Consider the following 27,827-nt stretch of genomic DNA (forward strand, 5'->3'; position numbering starts at 1 on the left):
TCTCCCTGCAACCGCACCACTCCACTGCCAGGAAAGGACTCAGATCCAAACCTTGATGCAGTCCGACCTCCACCATAAACCAGTCTGTCGTTCCTACTGCACACTTCACTGCCGTCACACTGTCCTCATACATGTCCTGCACCACACATACTGACACACCTGACTTCCTCATACAATACCACAACTCATTTCTCTGCACTCTGTCGTACGCTTTCTCTAAATCCACAAACACACAATGCAACTCCTTCTGACCTTCTTTATACTTCTTCATCAACATTCTCAATGCAAATATTGCATCTGTGGTGCTCTTCCTCGGCATGAAACTATACTGTTGCTCACAGATGGTCACCTCTTCTCTCAGCCTGGCTTCCACTACTCTTTTCCATAACTTCATGATGTGACCAATCAACTTTATTTCCCTGTAGTTACTGCAGGTCTGCACATCTCCCTTATTCTTAAAGATCAGTACCAGCACACTCCTTCTCCATTCCTCAGGCATCCTCTCACCTTCCAAAATCTTGTTAAAAACTCCACTGCCATTTCTCATAAATATCTCCATGCTTTTACCGGTATGTCATCTGGTTAACTGACTTTCCACTTTTCATCTTTATGATAGCTGCTCTCACTTCCTCCTTACTAATCCAGATATAAAAATATATGTAATTAATACTACTACTACTACTACCAATAATAATAATCGTAGAACATAAAATCAATTAAATAAAATAATCAATAAAGTTAAACAATTCTAATATTATTAACATTAGGAGAAGTAGTTACTTTCATTATTATGTTAAACAGCTCTTTATGCAAATTTTTTTCCAGTCTCGGAGTTGTTAGTTGTTGCCATGGAGATTCCCTGCGCTTGACAACCAAGCGGCTTTGCGCACGCGCACGACAGCGCAGTGGTGCATTGTGGGATTGCACGGCAACGAGAGGAGACTGTGAAGTGCGAGTGCAGATCTGCTTATTTATTTGTAGCCTAAACATTTCCGAGTAGGAGCTGCTTTAGGGGCCTGAAGCACGAACGATGAACGCGTCAGTGGCCAAAAAGACGCAGGAAACACTGGGCAAAGTGATAAAGAAACCCCCGCTAACTGAGAAACTGCTGAGCAAGCCGCCTTTTCGGTACCTGCACGATATAGTGAGCGAGGTGAGTTTCTTCCGTCTGATCTACACCCCGTGTCCTCATTTATAACAGACTGCTGCAGATCGTCCATAAGAGAGACATACAGGCATTTAACACAGTCCCGAGTTCTCCTGAGACTCTCCGTCTATGTGGATTAGTGTGTGCTAATCTGATCTGATCTGATCTCTCTCTCTCGCTCTCTCTCTCTCTCTCTCTCTCACACACACACACACACACACACACACACACACACTCTCTCTCTCTCTCTCTCTCTCTCTCTCTCTCTCTCTCTCTCCACCGAGAAGATTCTTATCCTCTCACTGGATAACAGTATGAAAACTATCTGGTTCACCTTTTCATTTCCGATCTATTCTACTCATGAGACTTTACAGAGATCCATGGGCCTGTTCAGCTAGCGTCTTTTTTTGTTGCTAGGCATCTCTCAGGACACGGTTATGCAAACAAATAGTTGTTTTTCCGCCCATATTTACTGAAACCCCGCCTTTTTGGGGGGTTGGACTGGGTAATAGGAGATCATTTGCTGCTTTTTGATTGCCATGTCTGATTGTCCAATGGGCGCACGGCTTGTGAGTGCGACAAACCAATCACAACGCAGCTTTTGGTGTCAGTCTGTCGGTAGGGGATTTTTTTTCTACTCCAATTCCCACTCAGTAAAAGTGAGCTCCCAGCACCAACCCTGGAGGCCAAGAGTTCATAAACGGCTGAGATCTTTGCCATATCATATCTAGTAGTTAGATGAATTAATTCAGTTCAATTAATTTTTATTTGTATAGCGCTTTTAACAATGAACATTGTCTCAAAGCAGCTTTACACAGATAATGTTAAAAATGAATGTTCTTTATAAGTGTAAGTTTGTCCCTGATGAGCGAGCCGTGGGCGACTGTGGCAGGGAAAATCTCCCCGAGATGGCATAAGAAAGAGACCTTGAGAGGAACCAGATTCAAGAGGGAACCCATCCTCATCTGGGTTGCACCGAATGTCCATTTGTAGTAGATATTTGATGTTGCGGGGTACAGTGATGGTGATCAGAAGCAAACTGTAGTCCTGAGTCGATGTAGCAGACTGTTGACATTAACTACAGTCCAACATCCATCCTCAAAGCTCCCGTTCTTACTCCTGGAATTTCATGGGAGACGTTGATGAAAAACCGTCCCCAGCTACACAGAGTGACCTCCAATTGAAGAGAACACTATCCAGAGGCAGGCCTGGACGAAGTGGGAAGATCCACGGAGGGAAGAGGGGCAGGAACAGTGGTCACTGGAACCTCAGGAGCATGTTTAACTCGACAGAGAAAAGAGAGAGAAGAGGGTTGACAGGAAGAGAAGGATAAGGATTATTATGTGTCCTTATTGTTGTATGAAAGTTAATGTCACTGTGCAGTTTGGACTCCGGCAAGACTCGCTATGGCAGCATAGCTAAAAGGGAGAACCAGAAGGTAACACTGAATTATGGGTGGATTAGCAGGAAAATCACAAAGCATTTCTTCATGCTGGACAGGGACACAGGATTCAGAGATTTGTATAATATAGGATCACTGGGCATCAAGGAAGCGAACGCAGAGTAAAAACTTGTATCGAATCTCCTTTAGTGAAAGCAAATGCTTAAGTTATAAACGTCTCCTTGTTTTTAATGTGGTCGTCCACAATGCTGTTGGCAATTACACCACACGCTGCATTGTGAAAGACACCTCACACACACTCTTCACCCTCCTGCCATTAGTAAAGAGGTTCTGAAGCATTCGGGCCTCACATCCAGACTGTGCACCAGTTTCTTCCCCTCAAGCCATCAGGCTGATCAACACACAGAACTGAACTGTACAAAATACACACACACACACACACACACACACTTACTCAACTGTGTGTTACTGAACTGTACAACCTAAACTCAACACACACTCATTACTTATCTCAATCCATTCCACCACCCATCTTATATTTATAATATATTTATATTTAATCATATTATACTGTTTACATCCTGTTTTTGCACCTCTCGATTGCTGTTACTGCTGTTTTTGCACTACATAAAAAACACTTACTTTAGTCCTCTGCTTTGTGTTCTGTTATGAAACCTAATGTTGTGATGTCGCTTTATGTTGTTTAATGTAGCACCAGAGTTCTGGAGGAATGTTGACTCATTTCACTGTGTACTGTGTCAGCTAGAAATGACAATAAAAGCTTCTTGACTTGACTTGGTGCACTTATTAAATGTAAAATACACAAAGGACATGGTTCTTGTTGGATTAGACCACTGTACTGCCTGTGGGAAAACCAACAGCACTAGAATCTGACTGACTGCACATTTTTGCATTTGGTACCTGTGGTCTTAATCTGCCATTTGTTCTGTCCTCTGTCAGGTGATTCGCACCACAGGCTTTATGAAGGGCCTCTATGGAGAAGCAGAGATGAAATCAGACAATGTCAAGGTAAGTTCTGGGTGATGTTTTTATGCTTGAAAAATGTGAAGTATTAAACATCAAGATGAAGCAATGTTAGACAACATGAACTATATTGACAAAAGTGTTAAGACATCTTACTTTTCCAGCCATATGTGCATCACCCCTAAACTGTTACCACAAAGTTTGGAAGCACATAACCATATAGGATGTCTTTGGATATGGTAAAATCACATTTTTCCGATCACTTAAACTAAGAGACCCAAAACTGTTCCAGCATAGCAGTTTACCTGTTGAAGATATAAATAAAGATATGACTTACATGGGTTTCAGTGGAGGTTCTTGAGTGGCCTGGTGTAGAGATCTAACCACAGCCCTAAGAAAAACCCCTTTGGGATGAATTGAAACACTGACTGCACCCTAGGCCTCCACACCCTACGTCCACTAACACCCTTTTTGCTAAATGAGCACAAATCTCAATAGGCACGCTTCAAAATCTAGTGGAACATCTGGCCAGAAGAGTAGAGGTTATTAAAACTGCAAATGGGGACTAAATCTGGAATGGGATGTTAAACACATATAGATTTTATGGTCAGGTGTCCACACATTTTTGTCCATATAGTGTCCATATATTGTTCTGTAGAAGTTGGGCTGGGTGTTTTCCACACTGGCTTGATTTATCAATATTTTTGAAAATGTAAACGTTTGCATAAAGCAAAAAAATATTTTGCCTAATTTAGAAAAGGTTTCTTTCTGATTTTCATCTTATTTTTGTGTATGTTGATTGTCTGTAACATGTAAAGCATGACATATCATTAATTAATAGCCACACCCACAAAACTCTATAAAAGTTAAAGAGCACAGACAGCTAGCAGATAATGAACAATTATTGTTCGAAAAAAGGTTAAAAAAACATGTGGAAGTTGTTTCGACTTACTAGAATACTTTTAAAAACAGGTAATAATATATAATAATAATAATAATAATAATAATGCTAATTGAACTGTAAATCTGCAGGCATCTGAGGTTTTTGTTTAAGGTTTACAGCTCTGCAATACTATAACATTAGAGATTAGTTTAAGTTAAGGGTTAGTGTTCAATCATCATTGTTAGAAAAGTAAATAAATTAAAGTTAGATTGTTCGCTTTTTATTTTTTATTATTATTCTTTTTTTAATAAACACAATGTTCTTGATGACACTTTAGTTCTTGAAGTGATCTAGTGAACCAGCATGATTGATGTGTTTAATAGAGACTCCAAAGCATTTCTGTAAGTTGCTCTGCCAAACGCTGTAAACGTCATTGGAAAATCTTTTAAATAGAATTGCAGAAATGTATTGCAATTATATAAGTAAGTCCGAGCAAGTTTCCTTATGCGTCAATTAATAAACAATTAGGAGCAGAAGTAGAATACAAGCTTTATTTCAGAATATCTACGATTTTCTCATTTTTTTGCGTAAAACATTTCGATTTGGGGCACTAAATAAGTATCAATGAGGGTTTTCAAAATTGTACAAAAAACCCCCCAACAAACAAACAAAAAAAAAACATCTAGAAAAGTATATTGCATTTTAATTCCAAAACCATAAAATAGAGCTCCAAAAACTTTTTTTTTGTTATTATTATTATTGTTAGTAGTAGTAGTAGTAGTAGTAGTAGTAGTAGTAGTAGTAGTACCTATCATCATATTGTTAAAGAACAAGAAATCTCTTGTATAAATGGAAATAGTAACGGTTTACGCAAGGCTATGCTAACTCAAAATTAACTCTTGGCAACTTGCAGTGATCAGAAAAGCAGCTCAATATTCATGGCAAACCTTAATGCAGATGAGCTACATCAGGTTCTCTCCTGTTAGCCAAGAATAGGAATCTGGGCACAGGGCCATCAAAGCTGGACAAGCATAAAAGAACTCTGAATTTGATAACACCTCATTATTCACACAGGAAGTGTGAAGATTCAGGCAAGGAACCAGTATAGCTAAACACAAAATACCGTCTGTGACCCTGTAAAAAGGAACAGATTCTTAACATTCTTTTGCCGTTTGAAGAAAACTGGAAAAACAGAATAGTTAAGAGTTTGAAAAACTGGCGACACGAGATAAAAACCGTTCACACCCGATCTCTTTTGACGTGCGAAAGGAACCAAATCCTTTGATGCTACTGCATGCATTATGGATGCCCTCTGTCTCTGTGTTGAGTAGGTCTAAAGGGTCTAGCCTGAGAGAGCAGTGCAGGGGCTTTAGTGACGCTTGGTAGATTTGTATTAGATGACTTCTCTTTAGATACTCTTCTATGATTAAATGTTGCATCGACTAGTATCGAATTATGAACTCTATGCCCTGTAGTCTGTAGTAATGACTCATGATTAATAACGTCTGCTGTCTGTGATGCGTGTCTAAGCTCATTAGTAGTCGGCTGAATTGTAATCGATTCCTAATGGGAACATGGACAATTGCACTGTATCATAATATACGGTCCATTTGCAGTCTCGAGAAGCATTCGTTATTATGAGTCTTAATGGGGATAGACTTCAAGATTGATGCATACATTACAAATCAATTCATTTTAAGAATACAAATATGTCCTGGGTTTAAAGAGAGATAGAGAGCGTGTCTGAATATGGGGTGTTGTGTGTTCTCTTTGCCCTGTAGGATAAGGACTCGAAGATTGTGTTCCTCCAGAAGGTCATAGACGTCGTGATGCTGGTGAGTGGAGAACCCGTGGCTGCTAAGCCTGCACGGATAGTGGCCGGCCACGAACCCGAGAAAACCAACGAGCTGCTCCAGGCCATTGCCAAGTGCTGCCTCAACAAGGTCAGGATAAAATGCCATCTGATTCATTGTGAAAAGAAACTCGATTCAGCATCTCTTCAGGCTTCAGTAGGAGAGAATGACACATTTATCAATTATATTTTCATAAACTGTTATTAGTGACCTTAGATTTTATGAAGGGAATGAATCAATGCCAAATGTCCCATCACAGGAGTATAGTGATTCTTGTTTTAGAATTTTTAAGACTTGAATGACAGTGTAGTCTGTCAGCCAAAAAGAATTTGGACACCCGATTATCACATACATACGAGGTTCTATCCAAACTGTTGCCACGAATACTGAAACACACATTAGAGAGCTAAAGCATTACAATTTCCCTACATGCTCACACATGTTCCAGCATGACAATACCCTTGCGCACAAAGTGACTTCCAGACAAGGTTTGTCAAGGCTGGAGTGGAAGAATTTGAAGTGTGTTTCACAGAGCCCTGATTTCAACCCCACTGAACACATTTATGCTAGGTGAATTTGCTACAGCAATGCTCCATGATCTTGTGGAAAGCCTTCCAGAAAGTGGAGGTTATTATAATAGCAAGGAGAGATTAAATCTGGAATGAGATGTTCAACAAGTGAATGTAATTCTGATGATTAGGGTGCCCACATACTTTTAGCCATATAGTTTTTTTACCACTTCATTAAAGTCATGACATGACATGGAATTCGCATTTGCTTCTGCTAGCAGTTGCTATTACTTCATATTATCAAGGTGAACTATATTAATTAGTCTCCATCTTCTGAGCAAACAGAAAATAAGTGAATATCACTGTGAGCTCATTGGGTTTAAAATGGAGGAGCTGTTGCATTAGGCAAATAATTATTAACAAACACTAGACCTCACTGCTTTCTTGCTGTTGCTTGGTGCACAGCTTGGTGCGATAATTACATTTCCCTCAGGGATTAACACAGTTATCCATTCATCTCTTCTTCCATCCATATATTGACTTTTTCCTGTCTATCAAGGTCTTTACTATCTGTCTATCAGTTTATCTATCTGTCTAACCATTTACCAATACTGTTCCTTTTGTTGATATGCAACAAGCTAGGTAGTAAATCTAACTTTATTTTCATTGAAAAATCCTCTCATGGCATGAATAACAGCTTTACACACTCTTTGCATCTGGACAGTTACTTTCTCCAAAAGTCCGTCTTAAACGCTTGAAAAAGGTGTTTTCTTTTGTTAGTGGGATTTACTGCCACTTCTGTGTTTGACTGTGGGTGTGAGAAAATGGTCAAATTTGGACTCATCTGTCCACAGAACTTTTTTTATCGTTCACTGTCCATAGTTGTTGCCTATAAACAAAAGGAACATGCGCAGTACAGGTGTCTTAAAATGGATAAAAGACTAGCTGTTTCCAAACTTTTGGCAAGATTTGTAAAACAGTTATTTTTACACAGCTGTCCAGTGATGAGGCTGTAAGGCATGTCCTGGCGGGAGACAAAGTGGACCTAAAAGGGAAAGCCAGCACCTCAAGGTCTCAGGGCAAAGAGAACAGAGAAGTAAGTACACTGATATTTGCATACATGGAAGCACAGAGAACACTAATAACATCAGGCTTGTGTAATCTCGACAGAATAATGAGTCATTTGCTTTTCTTATATAACTGGAATAATAAATCTTCTGCTGAATTCATGGTGGCACTTGTAAGTGGTATTTTGCTAGTGGTAATAGCATCCTTTGCCACCCTGAATGGTTTGATGTGCAAAATAAGGGAAAAAAGGATGGATGCTACCACGTTAGCATGTCTTTTGCGAAGCTAATTTACCTACACATTACAGTCATACAATGGATGTGTAAAGTGTTCACAGCACTTCAATCTTTCCACATTTTGTTATGTTACAGCCTTATTCCAAAATAGATTACATTCATTAATTTCCTTAAAATTCTACATAAAAACACCCCATAATGACAATGAGAAAGAAGTTTGTTTGAAATAAAAAAACAAAAAAATTCACATGTACATAAGTAATCACAGCCTTTGCCATGACACTCAAAATTGAGCTCAAGTGCCTCCTGTTTCCACTGATCATCTATGCGATGTTTCTAAACTTGATTGGTGTCCACCTGAGGTAAATTCAGTTGTGTGGACATGATTTGGAAAGGCACACACCTGTCTATATGAGATCTACGGTTAACAGTGCATGTCAGAGCACAAACCAATTCATGAAGGAATTGTCTGTGAAGGGAACAGAAAAATGTCTGCAGCATTATAGGTCCCAATGATCACTGTGGCCTCCATCATCTGTAAATGGAAGAAGTTTGGAACCACCAGAACTCTTCCTAGATTGGGCCACCTGGTCAAACTGAGCGATTATGGGAGAGAAGGGAGTTAGTCAGGGAGGTGACCAAGATCCTGATGGCCACTTTTAAAAAGAGCGCCAGCATTTCTCTGTGGAGAGAGGAGAACCTTCCAGTAGAAAAATAATCTCTGCAACACTCCACCATTTAGGCCAGTATGGTAGAGTGGCCAGACGGAAGCCACTCTTCACTATAAGGCTCATGACAGCCCATCTACAGTTTGCCAAAAGGCACCTGAAGGACTTTCAGACCATGAGAAAGACCTGAATGCCAAGTGTCATGTATGGCAGAAACCAGGCACCGCTCCTCACCTGGCCAATACCCTCCGTACCGTGAAGCATGGTGGTGGCAGCATCATGCTGTGGGGATGTTTTTCAGCAGCAGGAATTGGGAAACTAGTCAGGATCGAGGGAAAGATGAGTGCAGCAATGCACAGAGAAATAATTAATGAAAACCTGCTCCTGAGCGCTCTGGACCTCTGACAACGACCTTAAGCACACAGCCAAGATAACAAAGGAGTGGTTAAGGGACAACTCTGTGAATGTCCTTCAGTGGCCCAGCCAGAGATCTGTTTGATGCCAAAGGAACTTCAACAAAGTATTGAGAAAGGCTGTGAATACTTATGTACATTTAAATTAAATGTATTTTTTTTCTAATAAATTAGATTTTAAACAAACTTTGTTCACGTTGTCATTATGGGGTATTGTTTGTAGAATTTTGAGGAAATTAATACATTTTATCCATTTTGGAACAAGGCTGTAACAAAACAAAATGTGGAAAAAGTGAAATGCTGTGAATACTTTCCAGATGCACTATGTTCTGGTAAAATAAACGTTAACGATTTTTTTAACAACATTTTGAATTTACAGCACAACAACAATACAGCACAACAACAGTATATCCAAATGTATGTATTTACACGTGTAAATATATACTAATATAGCATGTGGTTTGCTGATGTTTTGTTTTTGCATTGGTTCTGGTATTGTGCAGGAGAAGATCAGTGTGAACACTGAGCTTAAAGATCCAGACCTGCCCAAGGACCAGGAGAGCAGGAGGAGGAGTGAAAAAGAACGACACCGAGATGGAGAGAGGACTGAAAATACCCGGGAAAGAGACAGGACAAAGGACAGAGATCGGGATAAAGACAAAAGCCGTGACAGGGATAAAGAAAAAGTCAGAGATCGGGATAGAGTCAGGGACCAAGAAAAAGAGAAGACCCGGGACAGAGATAGGGGTGGGACCAAAGACAGAGAACGAGAGAAAAACGGGGAGCGAGATTCACACAAAAATAGAGAACGAGAGAAAAACGGGGAGCGAGATTCACACAAAAATAGAGAACGAGAGAAAAACGGGGAGCGAGATTCACACAAAGATAGAGAACGAGTGCGGGACAAGGACAGAGAGCGAGAGAGGGACAAGCGAAGAGACCGAAACAAAGAGCATGAACGAGAGAGAGAGCGAGAGCTTCAGAAGGAGGCTGAAGAAAAGAAGAAGGAGAAAACCGCGAAAAGGTCAGTCTTGCTCTTTACTGTTTTAACGTTCTCGAACTGTCATGTGTGTTTCAATGCCCTGTATTAATTCAGTCCAATTCAGTTCTATTTGTATAGCCCTTTTAACAATGGACTAAAGCAGTTTCACAAAATCATGTGCAAAATCAGAAAAATCAAGAACTTTGATTAAAGTTTACATCAAATGTCAGAAGGAAGAAAAAAATCATCATCTTTGTGACTTTGATTAATGCTATGGTTATTGGTTACAAACAAAAATCTGGTTTGAGTTTTTCACAATCTACTGAACTCCTGGGACAACAGTCTCTAGAGTTTATACAAAATGGTGTGGAAAACAAAAAACACTGATCGAGTGACCATTCTAAAGGTGGAAACAACGTCTTGATAGGAGAGGGCAGAGGTAAATGGCCAGATTGGTTGGAGCTTCCAAGTAGTTATCTTCTGACTTCCATCATGTTGTATTTCATAGACTCGAGCTGCAGAGGAAGTGAACAAGCAGAAATCTCACCCACAGGAGCTGGACAGAAATCACAAAGCTGAACCAGTGGAGGTGAACTTTTTTCCTCTTTCTTTATAATAGTACTCCTGAATGTAATAAATCACAGAGTCTCTCTGTCACATGCAATATGTTCAAATTTTCCATGCAGTGGTGGATATGTGGATAGTGGATATGACAAAATATCACTACAACAATAATTTTTACAATACACAATATGCAATATATATTAGGGGTGTAACGTTACACGTATTCATACCGAAAATCTTTCAGTACAAGGCTTTCGGTTCGGTACAAAGGTGCACCAAATGCAATCCTTTTCACTTGCGGAACATAGTTACAATCTGAGTTCCCTCAGGAACGTATTAAGAGGCGGACCTCAACTGTGTTTAGTCTCTGCCTCGCACTTTAAATGCATTTTTAAAATTATTATTATTATTCAAAACATACACAGGGGTATTTGTTTTTGCGCATGCATGAAAACGCTAAAGAATCCATAGCGCTAATGTTAGCCGCTATCCAGGAAGTGGCTAGCAGCTAATGCTACCACTATGGATTCTTTAGCGTTTTTATGTACAGCTTTAAGAGTTTCTCTTAAAAGGAGAAAATCCTCATAATTGATAGGATGAAGATATTTGAAATGAAGATATTTGCTAAAGTATGCTGAAATAAGAACAGTTAAGCAGATCATATATTTGAAAATTTTATATTAAATGTAAAACACTCATACACACACACACATTTACATACACATGTGTATTAGTAGGAAGATGCTCCTTTAGATTTTAAAGTGCTTGTGGAGATTTATACTCTCAATGAAGTCAGGTACTGATGTAATGTGAGGAGGCCTGGGGTGCTGCCAGCATTTGTTTGCTTTGTGCACAGGGGCTATGCTGAACCAGGTATGGGTCTCAGTTTATATAAAGGGAAAATTGAATGCTACTGCATTTAGAGATACATGTGTGACTCCAGTTTTATGGTGACAGTTTGGGGAAGAACCACATATGGCTGGGAACAGTCAGGTGTCCCAATACTTTTGTCAATATGGGGTATGTGCATCATGATCTATAGGTACCTATAACAAATTGCAACACAGTAGTGTTGCATTTCCAAACATAAATGATGCTTTAATGCATATCAATTTGAATACTAACGAGAAAATTATGTATAAAATATCTCAATCTCAGAAATATATATTGTGATGCTGTTTTTCATGATAATGTTATAGTCATATATATAGTTCTACATTAAAAGTCATATTTCTAGATAATGTTTTAAATACAAGGGTATATTATATAGAATTCGGTAGACGTTGAACAATTTTGTCCAGTTTGTCCACTTCTTTATTTGTAGTTATAGCTGAATTTCATTATAGAGAATTTCATTCAGGATCAAGGTTTTATGTCATGGAGCTGCAGTGACTCATGCCTGACATTTCTGTAACCACAATTTTGTGTTTCTCTATTCCTCAAGACTGAAAGAGACGACCTAGATGAGGTACATTAGCATTTGCTTTATCGTCTTTCAGTTGCAGCTTGCTTTTTTGTCTTTGTTTTTTGTCTTTGTTCTGTATTTCTGTAATGGAGTAAGTGGGAATAGATAGCAGTTTTGGGAAATCTTTGTAAGGTGCTGCTTGCAGATTTGAAGTTGAGCACTCCTCTCAGTATATAATAAAGCAGCAAGCCAAGCTTCCAAACTGGTACAACAGAAAGCATTAATCCAGAGGATGAAACATGAACCAATCACAGGCATTTGTGAGCTTCTGTATGTGTAAGAGGGTAAATAGCACATACCTCTGAGTGTGTTAATCCAGTGGTCCCCAACCTTTTTTGCGCCACAGACCGGCCTTTAAGGTGTGGCGGATAAATACAAGAGTGATATGACTGGTATTTTCTAAATATAATAATAAACGTGAATCCACTGTGTTGTTTTTTTGTTCAATTTGCTAGCTTGGGGTTTCAATTTAGGGGTAATGTATTATTTATTACCGGCCGGAGCAGCCTCTTTAAGAAGGTAGCGGATGGAGGTAAGACAAGGCAAGCACCTTGACATGCATCAAGAGTGAGTCATAGACAGATGTGGCGGAGAGAATCCGGTAATTTTTCAAAATAAAACATCGTTCCGAATCAGATAATAAATAAAACGGAAAAAATGTAAGTTATGTATTCTTTCTATGCGGCCCCGTACCAATTGACCGTTCCGCGGCCTGGGGGTTGGGGACCACTGTGTTAATCAACCCTGGTCCAGTAGATCAAAAACATTTAGTTGGCTGGCTTCAGAGGTCCAGAAGAACATGTATTAGCCTTAATTACCAGCCCTGGTTGTAGAAGGGAATAAGAAAAAAAGTTGAAAATAAGTGTACTTGATGTATAGTGGTCTTGATGTAAAGTAGTGTATTAATGTGTGAAGATACACAACCTTCCCCAACAGAATAAGCGAAACCAGGCAGTGTACATTCATAACAGTCTTAAAAGCAAGATTAACATACACTATATGGAAAAAAGGATGATTACAATTCATATGTTAAACCTCCTAAACCTTCCGAATTTTCTCCCCATTTGCTGTTATGATAATCTCCACTCCTCTGCAAACATGTTGCATTAGATTTTGGAGTGTGCTTGTTGCAAATTGCGCTCATTCACCTACTAGGGTTTTAGTAAAGTCAGGTGCTGATGAAGGGCGAGGTCTGGGGTGCAATTCTATTCATACCAAATGTTGAGGTCCGAGCTCTATAGCAGGCCACTTAACATCTACCACTCCAACCCATGGAACCAATATGTTCATTGAGCTGACTTTACACTGTCATGCTGGAACAGGTTTAGGTCTCCTAGTTCAAGTGAAGGGAAAATGTATTGCTACCACATCCAAAAACATTGTGTGCCTCCAATTTTGTGATAAAAGTTTGAAGAACAAACACATATGGCTAGAATTGTCAGCTGTCTCGATACTTTTGTCCATATAGTGTATTTAAATATTGGTAGTCAGATTCTACCATCTCATAAATATGACTTTCCTTGAGCTGTGCAACCAGTGGTGGTCTGGTTAGACTAAAGCCGACTAGTTTTTCTTTGTTTATGGTACTGTAGCCGCTAGCTGCAGCTAGAAGATGTGTTATATATTTAATTGTATTAAAAGACTGTTTTTTGTGTTTATGCTATATTCGTTTAACTTTTTTGCTTTCACATAGCTATCAGATGCTTCTCCAAACCAGGTAATTACTGCAGCTTCCTGTCCTTTGAAACATCAGTATGGAGACTATTCATTTTTGAAGTATATATATATATAATATTTTATTTGGCATTGTACTGAAACTGCTCTTCAGTCTGTTTTACATGTGAATTGAATACTTTCAATACTTTCATTCCCCATTTTAGGATTAATTCTCTTTTATTTATTTATTTATTTATTTATTTATTTATTTATTTATTTATTTATAAACTTAATGCATTTATAAACTTAATGCATTCAAAAAGAGTCAATAATGATCTCTTTGGTATTGATCTTTCCAATAATGGCCATTCTGCTAATCCTTCTTTTATCATCACATTCTCCTCTCTTGCTTTTAGATAAATAATTTTGTTCTATAGAGAATTAGCCTGGATTAGAGGCCATTAAAAAAACAACTGCAGCATTGAGTCTGTTAGGGGCAATAACCCTAATAACTTCCTTCCGACTTTGTGCTTGGTCGTCTTTTGTTTCATACCCTGCATTATGGTTCTCTAGGCACCACCCTACATCACCATGCAGTTCTGTTTTTAAACACAAATGAAATTTATCACCTAAACTAATACATTCTCCCCATAGTTTGTGTAAAAATTGTAAGAAATTGTAAGAAACAGCTTTAAAGTTCGAAGTGATCATGCTTTGCACTATATTACACAAGCTTTCTTCTTATTTACTATAGTTCAGAACAAACTATAGTGTATGTCCAGAGTTTTGAAGCCGGCTCATGTTCCTTCTCTTATCCTCTGAGGAAGCCCAGGTTGAACTTTTCATCTGCTATTGTGTCATTTTAAAGCACTACTTAGTATTAGATACAGTCAAATCTGTAATGTGAGAATAGGTTCCTATGTCATGTAAAATGACAGCTTTTGCCTAAGGGATACTGTGATTGAGCTTTCATGTCTCTGTGTTTAGATGGATGGTCCTGCAAGAATACCCAGGCCCTCTTCTGCCAAGGGACAGAGACGCCGGCCTAAATCAGGAGCTCCAGGTAACTCAGTGATTTAACACACAAAGATTACATATATTAGATATCTATTAGAGCTGTCAGAATTGTATTTTTTCAAGTCAAGTTTATTTCTATAGTGCTTTTCACAGGGGACATTGTCTCAAAGCAGCTTTTACAGAATTTAAGAGTTAAGGTGAACAGTGTGTATTTATCCCTGATGAGCAGCCATGGTGACTGTGGCAAGGAAAAACTCCCTTAGATGTTATGAGCAAGAAACCTTGAGAGGAACCAGACTCAAAAGAGGAACCCATCCTCATTTGGGTGATATCAACAGTGTGATTATAGTCTTTAAACAATACAGAACACTGGAGAGTGAGAACTAACATGAGCACCGGAGTGTAAGATTATGAGTAATGTTCTTTCTACAGTCTTAAACAGTCATTTGAGGTTATCGAACCAGGAGCTACTGAGCAACTCATCATACTTCCAACACCAGCTTCTTCATGCCAATACTGTGATGAAGACAATCCCTTTTTTTTTTTTTGGTTTTTATATCACAGTGTAGTTTAATTCTCAAATCTGGTTAGTAGGAAGTGGCTGATTAAGAGAGAAGAAAAGAAAAGTTTCACTATGCAGCAATCGTGATTCTGAGCTTTCTCAAAAGCACAAGATTCATTTCAAGCTATACAAACATGAGTATTTTACTTTTTGTCTAATAGTTCAAAAGCAAAATGAATTACAACTTTCTAGCAAATTTCAAATCTCTAGCAGCCACTTATCTTAATGGAAACAACCAACAACAACAAAAAGCCACTCATTACAATGAAAGCTTATTTATGGTTTAGTATGGTTGCAGGTCTAAATCGTTTTATTTTTCTTTCTTTCTTTTCGTCCTTTTTTTTTTCTTATTCTCACTTTCATTCTCAGATGAATCAGACAGTGATGGAGGTGAGTAGCTGCTATGGGATTAGAGCACCTGTACACCTTGTCATTATCATTATTAGAAGTCTCTAAAAAGAGTTGTGAGGCGTCTTTCATTTGAAAGCTATATTTAACATGTTTTCATGTTTAACATGTTTGTTTTAGCAGGTGACAACCCTCCAGTGGATAAACCAGTTCATCTTGAAAATGGAGATGCATCAAATGCTTTACCACCACATACAACCCACAGGTCAGCTAGTCTCATCAAATAGTCAATAGCAGTTATTTAAAGCAGTGCTTGTCTTTTATTGGACTTTTCTCATGAAACTGCTGTTTGAGATTTAACCATGTTAGGAACAGTTTCAAAGAGCTGATGAGCTTTTTTCTGTCTAAGACTGACAGTGTTATTAGATTGCCTGGTGCTGTAAATAATTCATGTAAATCTTGTATTTTCACCACACAGTTTAGCAGACTGCAGTATAAAGCACCATGCCCACTTTTAAGTTTTCAGCAGTGTTGTGGATTTAGCCTTATACAGAGGTGTAATAATGGCAGTGTGGTTTCTTGAAGCAGCAGCAGGAGGATAGCAAGGCCCAGTAGCGCGAGACCGGCCCCACCCCGAGTGAGGAAGCAGGAGAGCTACACTGATGTAGGCCCAATGGATAGGTGAGTATATAACAGCTGTGCTCGAATAATGATTGAATTCATTATAGACAAAACTCGATGCAATGTGTAAGCACAAAACATGATATTGTGCAGTCGGAGGCTAATTTAATGGACTGCTCAAGTGAGGTGTAGTGTAATCTGGTGTGGTTTGATGATATTTTGCTATAGGCGAATGAAAGGATTTTAAAAAAGACTATAGAATGTAATAATTATTTAAGAATTTCTGTAAAAAAGTAATATATTATACAATAAAAATGTTGTGGATTAATTTTTCCCAAAATTAAACCACTCAAAAAAATTGAATCTAAACAAAAAGAATAATAATTATTATTTACATATTTTTTTTTTTTGTTTGTTTTTTCTTGGTGATCCTAGCATTTGTCCTGTTCCAATCAGGAGCTTGTTTTCATGTCAAAACCATTTTGTCCTGTTTGCAGACTGGGCAGTGCCAAGCCTCCCTCTGCAGTCATCATGGATGGCAAAAAGCTTTCGGAGGATGAGGATGATGAAGATGGGCAGTTTGTTGTGGAGGAGGCTGGTCCACTTCCCCCTGACATGCCTGAGCTAGAGATAGTAAATATTTTTTGAGATGCATTACAAAAAAACTTCAGAACTTCAAAAAGAAATATATTCTAAATAAATAAACATGTATTCATGTTTTTGGTGATAAATCTGTTTTTCAGGGTCCATCAATTGAACTGCAAGGTGATGAGAAACACGGTGAGTGGTAACCCCCTTGTGAAAGCCATGAGCTGTTTGCTGATCTGATAGTCTAAGTAAATAATTAACATGTTCATTCTTTTCTGGTGTTTCTGATTTCTCTCTTCTCAAAGGTGGGCTTGTGAGGAAAATCCTGGAAACTAAGAAGGATTATGAATCCTCACCCTCGGCTATAAAGTCGAAAGACCAGGTAGAACATTTTATTGCTGACAAAGCTTTATCTCCACTAGATGTCAGTATTGTGCCAGGCGTTCTTGTACAGCAAAGCAGTCTATTTTACGATGGCATTCCACAAATATGAGCAAGTGCAATTCAAACTGTATGCATCCAGACAGTGATTGTTTGTTTCAGTAAATGCAGGACCTTAGAGAGGGGCTTTTTAGCTAAAACCCCGTATCCAGCAAGTCACTTATTTACCAAAGAAAGCAAATTTGTAAATAGACTGGAATAGGGCAATTTGTGGTTTCAGACCCACTGGTGTATTTTACTGTAACTGTAGCGACTAGCGTAAAAACCTCAGGGCTCCACAGATCACATTTTTCACATATTTCACCCCTTTGTGTGTTCCAATGTGACAACTAACAGAAAGTGGAGTTTATTTATTTAGAGTCAATCTGTATAAATCTCAGAAACTCGACTTTGGAATGGTGTAGGTACAGTTAGAAGAGTCATTTGTGAAAATGGTTTTGATTTAGGACAGGTTTTGTTATATTTTATAATTGCATAAGGCCTAAGTGTTGCCCAGGGCTTTCAATGCTCACTTGAAAAGAACACACAAAATGTGTGTTATAGGTAAAGTTTATTATGAACCTTGTTGTTAGTTTGATAAAACCAGTGTAAAAAACCTTTTTATCAGCTTGAAAATGGTTTGGGGGAAAAAAAGAGAATCAGAGAGATAGTAACTGGTGGAAAGATGACAAATGGAATAACACGAGTAGAAATTCAGATGGAGGGTAGAGTGGTAAGTTGATAGAGAAAGAAGAAAGAAATATGGAAAGAGAGATGGAGATGGAGTGTGCATGTATTACATGTATATTAAATGTGAGAGGATAGTACAGGGCCTTCAGGCCTTGCACACACAGTGTGAGTTTTTACTTTTGGAGTTTGAAATCACACACTTCCTGAGTCAAGCTCTGAAGGTTCTGAATGGGATATACTTTTATACTTATAATATGAAAAATAATGTCTGATCAGTTAAAAAACATAGCTTGGTAAGTCACAGCAGTTTGATGGGCTGAAAGGTTTCAGGGTTATCACAGTTCAACATTTTCACTGAAAATGTAGTGGGAATTTTGACCATTTTGTGATTCCCTAATGGAAAAAAGTGAGGATCAGGTTTTCAGAAAAATAATAAAAACAGCAGAACAGAATGTTCGCTTGGTCATTCCAAAAGAATTAATAGATATACACGTTATATAAAATAGTATGTAATAGAGAAATACATTCAATTCCTAAAGCTTAATATAAAGACTTTAAAAATAATGTGTTTGTCCATCAGTTGCATTCTTGATAAAGTGAAATTTAGTTGTGTAATTTTGCACTGACACTGACGAAACCTGCAAAAATTTCCCTACATAGCAAAGTCTGAAGCCACCAATTTTCGTCCTGCTTCTCATTCACACCATTCCTGTTTTATCTCATTAAACAATGTGGCTGAATTTAAGGTCAGTGGCGGGCCGTGCTTTTGGTACCTGGGCCTTCAGTGGGGACTTACCCGACTTAATCCACCTCTTAATACCACCACTATCACGTCGCAATTATAGAAACCATCAATACAATACAAAAACGCAATTTAACATCGCATGGCATTACAGAGAGAGGCATTTCACATATGGAGGTTGAATACCATTTTACTAAAGCAAGCTCCAAACCTCTACACTGTATCCGCACCTGTGCACCTACATCATCTGGAGCAGTTCTGAATCAATACTTGTCTAATAACATGACAAAAACATGTGTAAAAAAATGTAAATAAAATACAACCTACTCACCAGAGATGCAGACTCATAATTTGCACCGCTCCTCAAAGGTTGTAATCCAGTGGTACCGCTCGTATTCATTGTTAGCTTCAGGGTTGGCCGACCTCTTCTCAGGATGTCTAGCTTTTCTAGAAGATGGATTTTTAAGTATGTCCGAGACCAAATCAATTTTTCTTCCTCCGTAGTCATAAAAAAGTCTAACTCAGATGTATTAATGTGTGCATTGCTCTACAGACATGTTTTGCCAGTCCAGCTTGGCTGTAACAGTTTCCCTCTGACCAACCAGTCAGAGGACGGGAAAATGCTGACGATATTCTGGGCCAGCTACCTGCCCTGTGAGGCGAATATGAAATCTGATTAGTTAAAGTAACAGACCCATTGATAATATTCTCAATGGTAAAAAGGCCAGCAGTACAGATTTTGAATGCCTTGGGCAGATTAAATTGACATGGCAACACATAGAGGCTGAAATCTAATTGGACAAAAAAATCTAACATACACATACTGGAAGTAGTGCAGCCAAGAGAAATACTGAAGAGAATAGACTGTTGGCAATAAATTATCACAATTTCATTGAACAAATATTAGAATTTAGGGTGTAAATGTGGGTCAGTGCTTCTGATAGTGTTTAGGCCAGCAGAGAAGGCCCTGACTGCCTGCCACTGCAAAAGGTGATTATTAATACTCAATAGCACAACTCTGATAGTAGTGTCAGCTGTAATGTAGGTATAATTGTTCTAATTTTATTATATTATTATTTTAATACTAGCAGCTTGCACAAGGAGCAGTGCAAATTCTCAACATAAACCGATCTTTTAAAAGAAATGGCTATATTTGTTGATGGAGTGCAGCTTTCTGTGACAAAACATTTAATTAGTATTTCTTGAAAAGAGTCACCAGTGTGCACACTTTATGTGAAAATGGAGTCTCCACTGTCAACAGTCAGAGGTAAAGCTTTTAGTTTTCTGATGCAGAAATGTATTCAAAATGTTCCACAGCATTTAATGTAACTGTTAAAACATATGATAGGGTTATAAATAAAGAAGTATATGATCATTGGAAAATATCAGTAGTATACAAGAAATAAAACACTTTGACATGCTGTTAATTGAAACTGATCAGCCAGTTTTATTTTCAGCTATAAAATAGCAGCTATTGTCAGCAATGTGCCTCGGTTTATTGTCGACCAGAACTAATACAGAAAAAAATGTATTTTTCATTTTTAAAATTCAGCGAAAATCTCTTTTTTCGAGGCCACGCCCTTCTGTCTGCTCCAACACGCATGTGGACAATAAATGTACTTTCTTTTTCTCCATTACCATGTAGTAACAATAAACTGGACTTTCCATACTTTATAGTGAATATATTTTTCAGAAGCAGTGGCATATGATTTCCATTGCCCTCTCTGTTCCTCAAGCTCTGTTGTACTAGGTTTCTCTAAGCCAGCTCCCGCAGTCAATATTTAGACACTTATTTGGTTGGGAGGTGCTTTTTTTTTTTTTATCTGTACCGTGCTCACAATGTTGGGTGGTCCACCTTGCTGGAGTGCGCACTGGGCTCACATCTGTCTGAGTGTGACTGTTGGTCTGATGGATGCGTTGTTTAGTAGCGCAGCTCATGCTGAAAGCCCCAGCCTCAGCTTGACCTTTGCCATGTGTGCCGACACGCAGAAATGCATGCCGTGTGTCTGTGTGCTTCATAAACCGGACCGGTATTTTGTGTGTGTTTCAGCTTGGCTGCTCCACTCTTTAGCAGTGCCATGTAAACACACATTCCTGCTGGCACTCCAAGACATCCCTTTTTTCCTTTTTTCTAGGTTCTTCATTTCAAAATAAGTCTGGATATCCTTTCATTCCTAAAATAATCGAATTAGATTTCCCGGCCCGGACTCTGGATTGGAATCCGAGCAGCACGCAAAGCGCTCCCCTAATTCACTTAATGCTGCTTCATCAGTTCTCTGACTGCACTGGCATCAATGCTGATTTCAGGACACAGCACACTTCCAAACAGGGCTGCGTGTTCTAGCACACTGCACCTCCCTCGTCCAGTCAGCTGCATAGAAAACAAGCTACAATGACTTCCTTCCTGACTTGAAAGGGGCGAGGGTTCAGCCTAATAAAGCAACAGCTCCCCTTTAAACTTAGTGGAACGTCGAGGGTTAAAAACCTAAATACTGAGCTTCCTTATCCTCCACGATCCTCTAGACTTACGCTTATAACTCGAGTATGGCGTCTGTTTTGGATCATTTCAGAATGTTTTTCTCTGATCATCATTGATATATAAATTAATTATAATTACAGTGTTGATGTTTTTAAGCTTCATCACAGTAGATTATATTTATTTTTAAATCCTGACCTATTCACTGTAAGTAAAGACAATAGGAAAAGTCTTCTCATTCCTTTATACACATTTAATCCACATATAAATCAGAGGCTTCCTTTATCCTGATATCATGCATTTTTTTTACATTAATGTACATTACATGTCAGTGGGCTTTAATATAAATGTTCTGTGGTCGTATAAGAAAGAGACTGGAAGTGAATAACTGGTACTGATACTGGTTAAGCTACAATGTCTCTCTGTCTCTCATCACATCCAGTTTGCCTTAAGAATGCACTGTGTATTTTACGCCCGACCTCATCAGTGACCCCCTGCACGCATGTATATTATTATAAAATACTTGACGCAAGGCGTCCTTTTATTTAGACAGATTCGGCTCCTCGCAGCAGCTGCGTTTTTATAAGCGACCCCCCCCTCCCCTTTTCTCTTTTTTTTTTTTTATGCCATCAAATTAGCCTTGATGAAGGTTGGCGATGTATAAATAAACCCAATGGCACACAAATGGATGGGTGTTGAGTGAGCACCACACACACAAGAAAGGCCAGCGTATTCGTCGCAGGAGAAGCGGGAAAATAAATCTACATCTCTTCAGGCCTTTATCTTTATAAACACATGCCTTTGTGGAAGCTTGTGTGCGACATTTCATCGCACTGTAGTGTTCAGTTTTCGGAGAAGAAATCAGTAGAGATTTAGAAAATGACTAAAAATGAATCAGGATCAATTTATAGTTGATAAGTGAGGAATAAAACAGCAGAAGGATGGTTTGATGGTTTGATGTGAAGCTCCCTCTGATGTCATCTTGGTCATCTTTCATAATTGCATTCCTCTTATACTGACCAGGCTTGACTTTTTCATTTGTTGAAGAATGCCACATCATTTGTATTATCCAAGTTTTTTCCTGTCATGGGACATCCGCAAAACAAGTTCTATGTTATAACGGCTAAACGTCAGTGGTTCTTGAACTAATAAGACCGAGAAACCGTAAAGTCTTTTTCGTGACAAAAAATGATTTGACTGCTACAAATCGCTGACACTGGAGATGCCTACCTAAACTGCTTAGTAAACGTATATAACATATATAGCATTCATTTAGCTTTTACTTTTGAAAAATCGTGCATTAGCTGGTATTGATCCTGTCTTGTTGTCCCTCAGCTGTGAGAATTGTCTTGTCTCACATGACTGGCTCCTACACCAGGGACACTTGAACAGTAGCCAGCTGTGTGTGTGTGTGATTCTCCTGGAGCTCGGTGAGGTCAGGGTAGTGATGTCAGCTTTGATCCTCACGGGGATAAGCTGACCCTGCTGCAGCCTACACTCAGGACTCTGTCCTTTTCTCACACCATTACCATGCTGCTATTTTTATTATGTAGCTGGACAGGGCGTGGGCTTCCCTTATGAAGGAAACTCCGGAGGAGAGCTTAAAAATCTTTCTTCTTAGGAGCCCACCATGAAGCCTCACTCGAGAATGTAAGCAACAGGAGCAGAATGGTGCTCTGGTGGCTCTGTGTGTGTGTGTGTGTGTGTGTGTGTGTGTGTGTGTGTGTGTGTGTGTGTGTGTGTGTGTGTGTGAGAGACTCTTACTTAAGGTGGTTAAAAGGGGGTGTATGCAGTAGATATGTTTCACTTTAAATGAATGATTGAAATCATTAGCAAATCATCTGCAGCCGTAAGCTTTTGTTAACTACTGGGGATGAGAAATTGCATCGCCTCCTATACGTTGGACATGTTTGAAGGCAGTCGTGAATGACACTAGAATTACAAAAAAACTTTATTATATTGCTTATAAGAATTACCTAAAAGCAGTGAAGGAACAATTTCTTCTCTCTGTCTTGTCAGTCATAGTAAAACGTCTATAGCATTCCATCGCTCAAAACTAACTTATTAATGTCGAAGTATCCCATTGTATACAAAAAAAAATAAATCTTTAAATTCAGATGGGAAAGATCAGGTGAAAGTTTTACACCATTATTACCCCAAGTATATTTTACAGTATTTGTATTTTGGGTATTTTGCTATTGGAAAACATTTACTTTACTACATTTTATTGTGTAATGTTGGACTTTTTTGATCCGCTACATTTCAAGACCCCAACTGAACCCATCCAGTAAGGGTACTCTCACTGTGTGGCTGTAACAGTAGATAACTATCCTTGAAAATTTTGATGCTCAGGAGAACAGAACAGCGAATTGCACAAACTCTAGAGACTGATGTGAGCAAAAACCCTGTGAGATCAGCCGTTCTTGAAATACTCAAACCAATCTACCTGGCACCAACAAGCCTACTACTGTTAATAATATAATATTTTACAAATTTTACTGTGAACATGAGCAAAATCTCGACTTATATCTGCATGAATTTATTCACTGTGCTGATTTCACTTCATTGGATAACTGTGTGAAAGTAAAGATGTTACAGGTGTTCCTATTTAAATGACAGGTACATTATGGTATAGTCTCAAAAATGACTCAGTAACTATACGTCAGTTACTATAGCTATAGCTACTATTACTATATACTATAGCGGCCCATGCAGCATGCTGATAGTTGAAAAATGTATTATATTATTATGTATGTGTAAGAAATGTGTATCCACAGAATATTATACATGTCCATCAATAAGCTGTGATAAAATGTTTTTTCCTTGTCCAGACTCCCGCATCACTCTTTGAGTGCTGGATGATGTCATGGTTTTGGATTGAGTGTGATTCAGTATACATCCTCGTTTATTAACCTTATTGTGTTCCATGCAAGTTTTGCATACACCTTCTCATTAAGCAATTTAGGTTTGCGACTAAAGGCTTATATTCACATAGCAGAGTAAACAGAGTCTGTGTGCAGTTTCGGGTTCCCAGCCCCGCTGTGAGGTTAGAAGGGAGGGCCGAGGGCATCCAGCACCCGCTGTGCCACCTGCAGCAGTCTCACTGCGCTGCTACTGTCTGTCTGCCCTTAAGCTAATTGGAAAACCTGCCCTCATCCTCCTCGCTCAAAACAAATATTTTCCTTGGGTCCGAGCAAAGAAGGAGGAGATGGAAAGCGCAAAGGGGTTGTAGACCCCGACAGGGCCCCTCTAAACGATTGATTTATGTCCACTGAGACAGAAAGTGCTGCTTTTTTTTTTTTTTTACCCTCTTCAACTGAGATTTCGTGCAAAACGGTTGAGGTGCAGTAGTACGACAAATAGACCAAATCATGCTTGGCCTCCGTGCTCCACTGACAGTGGGCTGAGTACGCTGGCTAGTGTTTGTCTAACGGGGGTGTTTAGGGGTGAGCACAGCCACCCACCTTGCTGATGACCAGCAGATATTTCCCTCTTAACACGCAGACTAGAGTGGGAAATCTGAGATCCAAAAAAATAAAAAGGCATTCTTGTTGGACATTTTATGAACTTCATACAGGAAACTTTCACAGCATTGTATTGCATATAGTCTATATTTTGTCCTCCATTTATCTAATATATCTTTTATATATAATATTTGTACATTTTCCTTTTCTATTTCTTCAACTGACAGCATTTCCTTCCACGCCATAGGCTGCGTTTGTTATAGGCTGTGTGACACATACAAATTTTGATGTGAATTAACGCACATTTTAAGGCTACAAACCTGTTATGAATGAAAGCAGTTATGAGACCCGTTCAGATTGAAAATAACTTTGATCGTCATGTTAATATTGTTTTTCCATAAAACGTTTTCATCCTTTGCATGTCTTCCTGGGGAAGGTGTGCTAGTTAAGCTGCGTGGTCATGAAACCTGTGTTCAATTAGCGTCATCACAAACAAATGTGTGTGTCCGTGTGGGTAGAGTGACAAAAATTAGCCTTTAAGCTAAAACCTAAGAGAGGTACAAAGTGAAGTAGTTGTTACTCAATACTGTTGTAAAATAACTTTGCTGCCATACTCTGTTACTAAAATAAACGAGGCTCTATTCATGTCTTACAGACCATTGTGAAGGTGTGTGTGTGTGTGTGGGCAGGCAGTGAGAATGAGGCTTGTTTGGCCTAGTGCCACACACAGCCTGCACTTCCAGCTGAGTAAACATATATGGTGTGTGTGTGTGTGTGTGTGTGTGTGTGTGTGTGTGTGTGTGGTGCACCAGGAGGAGTGACTGAGCTGAGCAGGACCCCTAAACCACACAGCATACAGAACAGGCCCTCACTAACCACTTATAGATCTCATGGCCATTTATGTTTGATCTTTATATACATTGCTAGGTTTGTATTTCTGCCCTAAAATCCCAAACAATTCTAGCCTTGAAATCTTAAACGGCTAAATGCAGGCTCATTAGTTTTTGAACACATTTCTGCTAGGTATCGTGTTCTTCTAACCTTGTTTGTGTAACTGGCTTGAAGTGCTTCCTCCCATGAGATGCGACTCTGAAAATGTGTGAGGCTTGTCCGTCATTACCAGCCGATTCATAGTTATATAACGTATAGCACATTCTTTTCGACATTCTAATACAGCAAAACATTGTACACATTTCTACAGCATTAATCCTGCATAGAGTTAAAGAGGAAAAGGGTTTTATAATATGTAGGGGTGGTGGATTTGTCATTCTAATTACAAATAATAAAATACATTTCATATGGACTTCAATAAATATGTATTCTTTTAAATTTGAGCATGGTGTAGTAAGAGGTCTTGTGACCTCAACATACTTTCACTTTCAAGTAGTCTGTGATATAGGAATCAACAATCCCAAGCGGGAAACTATGCCTTTTTCAGTCCATTTTTACTTTGTCACAATCAGACCCTTTCATTTCGGGGATTAGATTTCTCCTGAACTTTGGGTATTTCTGAATCTCTGGTTTTTGCGTCTTTCAGGATCGGACACCGGTGCTGGAGGCGGCTCGTAAGAAGGAGCACGAGTTAGTGGCGAGAGAGATCGAGCGTCTACGAACCTCCGTCCAGAATGTGTGTCGCAGTGCTTTGCCTTTAGGCAAGATCATGGACTACATCCAGGAGGACATGGACTCCATGCAGAATGAGCTGCAGAACTGGAAACGTGAGAACAAAGAACATGCAGAGGCTCTGATGCAGGAACAGAGGTATTCTCTCTCTCTCTCGCTCTCCTTTTACTTCTGACTCTAAAAAGCTGGAAATTCAGTATTGGTGAATGAAATACTAAAATCTCCTTTAATAACAATAAAAAAGAATCATCAGATCGAAGAATAAAGCACTCTTATAAAATCCTGCTATACAATAAAAGTTACCATAGTGAACAGCAGCATCATCCTTTTTTTTTTTTTTTTTTTTTTTTTTTTTAAATATATTTTCCCATAATACTCCTCCAAGTTTCCTCCAACACTCCTCTATATTCTTTAAATATATATTTATAGCTGAGTAAATCGTACATAACTGCTTGGCATTTATTTGTTACACTGACTGTCATCGTAGCGGACACTGTCATTTTTATCTTTAATAATATAAAGTATAATTTTTAAATACAATGATAACTTTAGGTTTTGTCATAATTGTCCAAACAGAATTAAGAAATTTTTTACAGTCCAAAAACGTATGTACCTGACCATATATAAACCTACTGAAGTCTGCCATATAGTTGTAATATTGTCCACATTTATTATGTTTTAGTCCTTGTCTATGTATCTTGTATGAATATACTGTACATTGGGTGTAACTTGTGTTGTGTGTCTATACCAGGATCACCGACAGTGCTGTGAAACCCTTGAAGGCTGAACTGGCTGAGTTGGAGCAGCTCATCATAGAACAGCAGAGCAAGATTTGCACCATCAAATCCAACATCCTGCAGAATGAAGAAAAGATTCGAAAGATGGTGTCCAGCATCAACGTCTCGCAAACGTGAACAGAAGCAATAAAACAAATGGTTCTACGCGCTGAACACGCCGAAAAGAGGATTCACCCCACGCTCTCACGGTGTGCCAGTATGGTTAGTACTTTGCACGGGTGTTGGTTGAAAACTGGAAGACGGCATGGGTGCAAATCGGGTCACCCTGTTTACATCTCCATGACGGTCAAAGGTGCCTTCTGTTACTACCTGAACCTGAAACCTGAATCTGTTTGGAGAAAATAAACCCACTCCTGCACTGTGTTAATAGTCACCCAGATTTGCACACATGGTTTGATTGGGAATTGGATATTTGGTCACAATGATAATGATGTGGTATATATTTTCTTTTCAAAATGTCCAGATTTTATCTGATTTATGTCTAAAGTAAAAAAAAAAAAAATTACATTTGCGGGTACATAAGTGTTGTATCCAGAGTCCTGTTTTATTTATAATACTGAGAGAGAGACCTTCCAGGCAATATCTACAAATGTGGTATTGCTTTTCAGGTGTACTGTATCACGCTATCTCTCCAAAGCTTGTCATAAGC

The 27,827-nt window shown here is 38.8% G+C and overlaps 1 protein-coding gene across 7 annotated transcripts; it reads left to right on the forward strand.

Annotated features, from left to right (window-relative positions):
* Nucleotides 1–892: 892 nt before the first annotated feature.
* On the forward strand, nt 893–27,700 carry traf3ip1 (TNF receptor-associated factor 3 interacting protein 1). Of its 7 annotated transcripts, none has more exons than XM_046845724.1 (17): nt 893–1,153; nt 3,510–3,578; nt 6,198–6,359; nt 7,773–7,874; nt 9,667–10,186; nt 10,652–10,734; nt 12,154–12,177; nt 13,868–13,891; nt 14,818–14,893; nt 15,779–15,799; nt 15,938–16,022; nt 16,343–16,438; nt 16,876–17,011; nt 17,122–17,158; nt 17,272–17,348; nt 26,296–26,519; nt 27,133–27,700. In XM_046845724.1, exons 1-17 carry the CDS (start codon nt 1,031–1,033, stop codon nt 27,293–27,295), a joined length of 2,022 nt encoding a protein of 673 aa, XP_046701680.1. In that variant the 5' UTR covers nt 893–1,030; the 3' UTR covers nt 27,296–27,700. The 7 variants fall into 7 exon arrangements, with proteins under 7 accessions (XP_046701680.1, XP_046701681.1, XP_046701682.1 ...); XM_046845725.1 differs by having other exon boundaries at nt 16,346–16,438; XM_046845726.1 differs by having other exon boundaries at nt 15,941–16,022.
* The last annotated feature ends 127 nt before the right edge of the window (nt 27,701–27,827 follow it).

The sequence above is a fragment of the Silurus meridionalis genome, chromosome 3 (assembly GCF_014805685.1).
Source record: "Silurus meridionalis isolate SWU-2019-XX chromosome 3, ASM1480568v1, whole genome shotgun sequence".
Classification (NCBI taxonomy): domain Eukaryota; kingdom Metazoa; phylum Chordata; class Actinopteri; order Siluriformes; family Siluridae; genus Silurus; species Silurus meridionalis.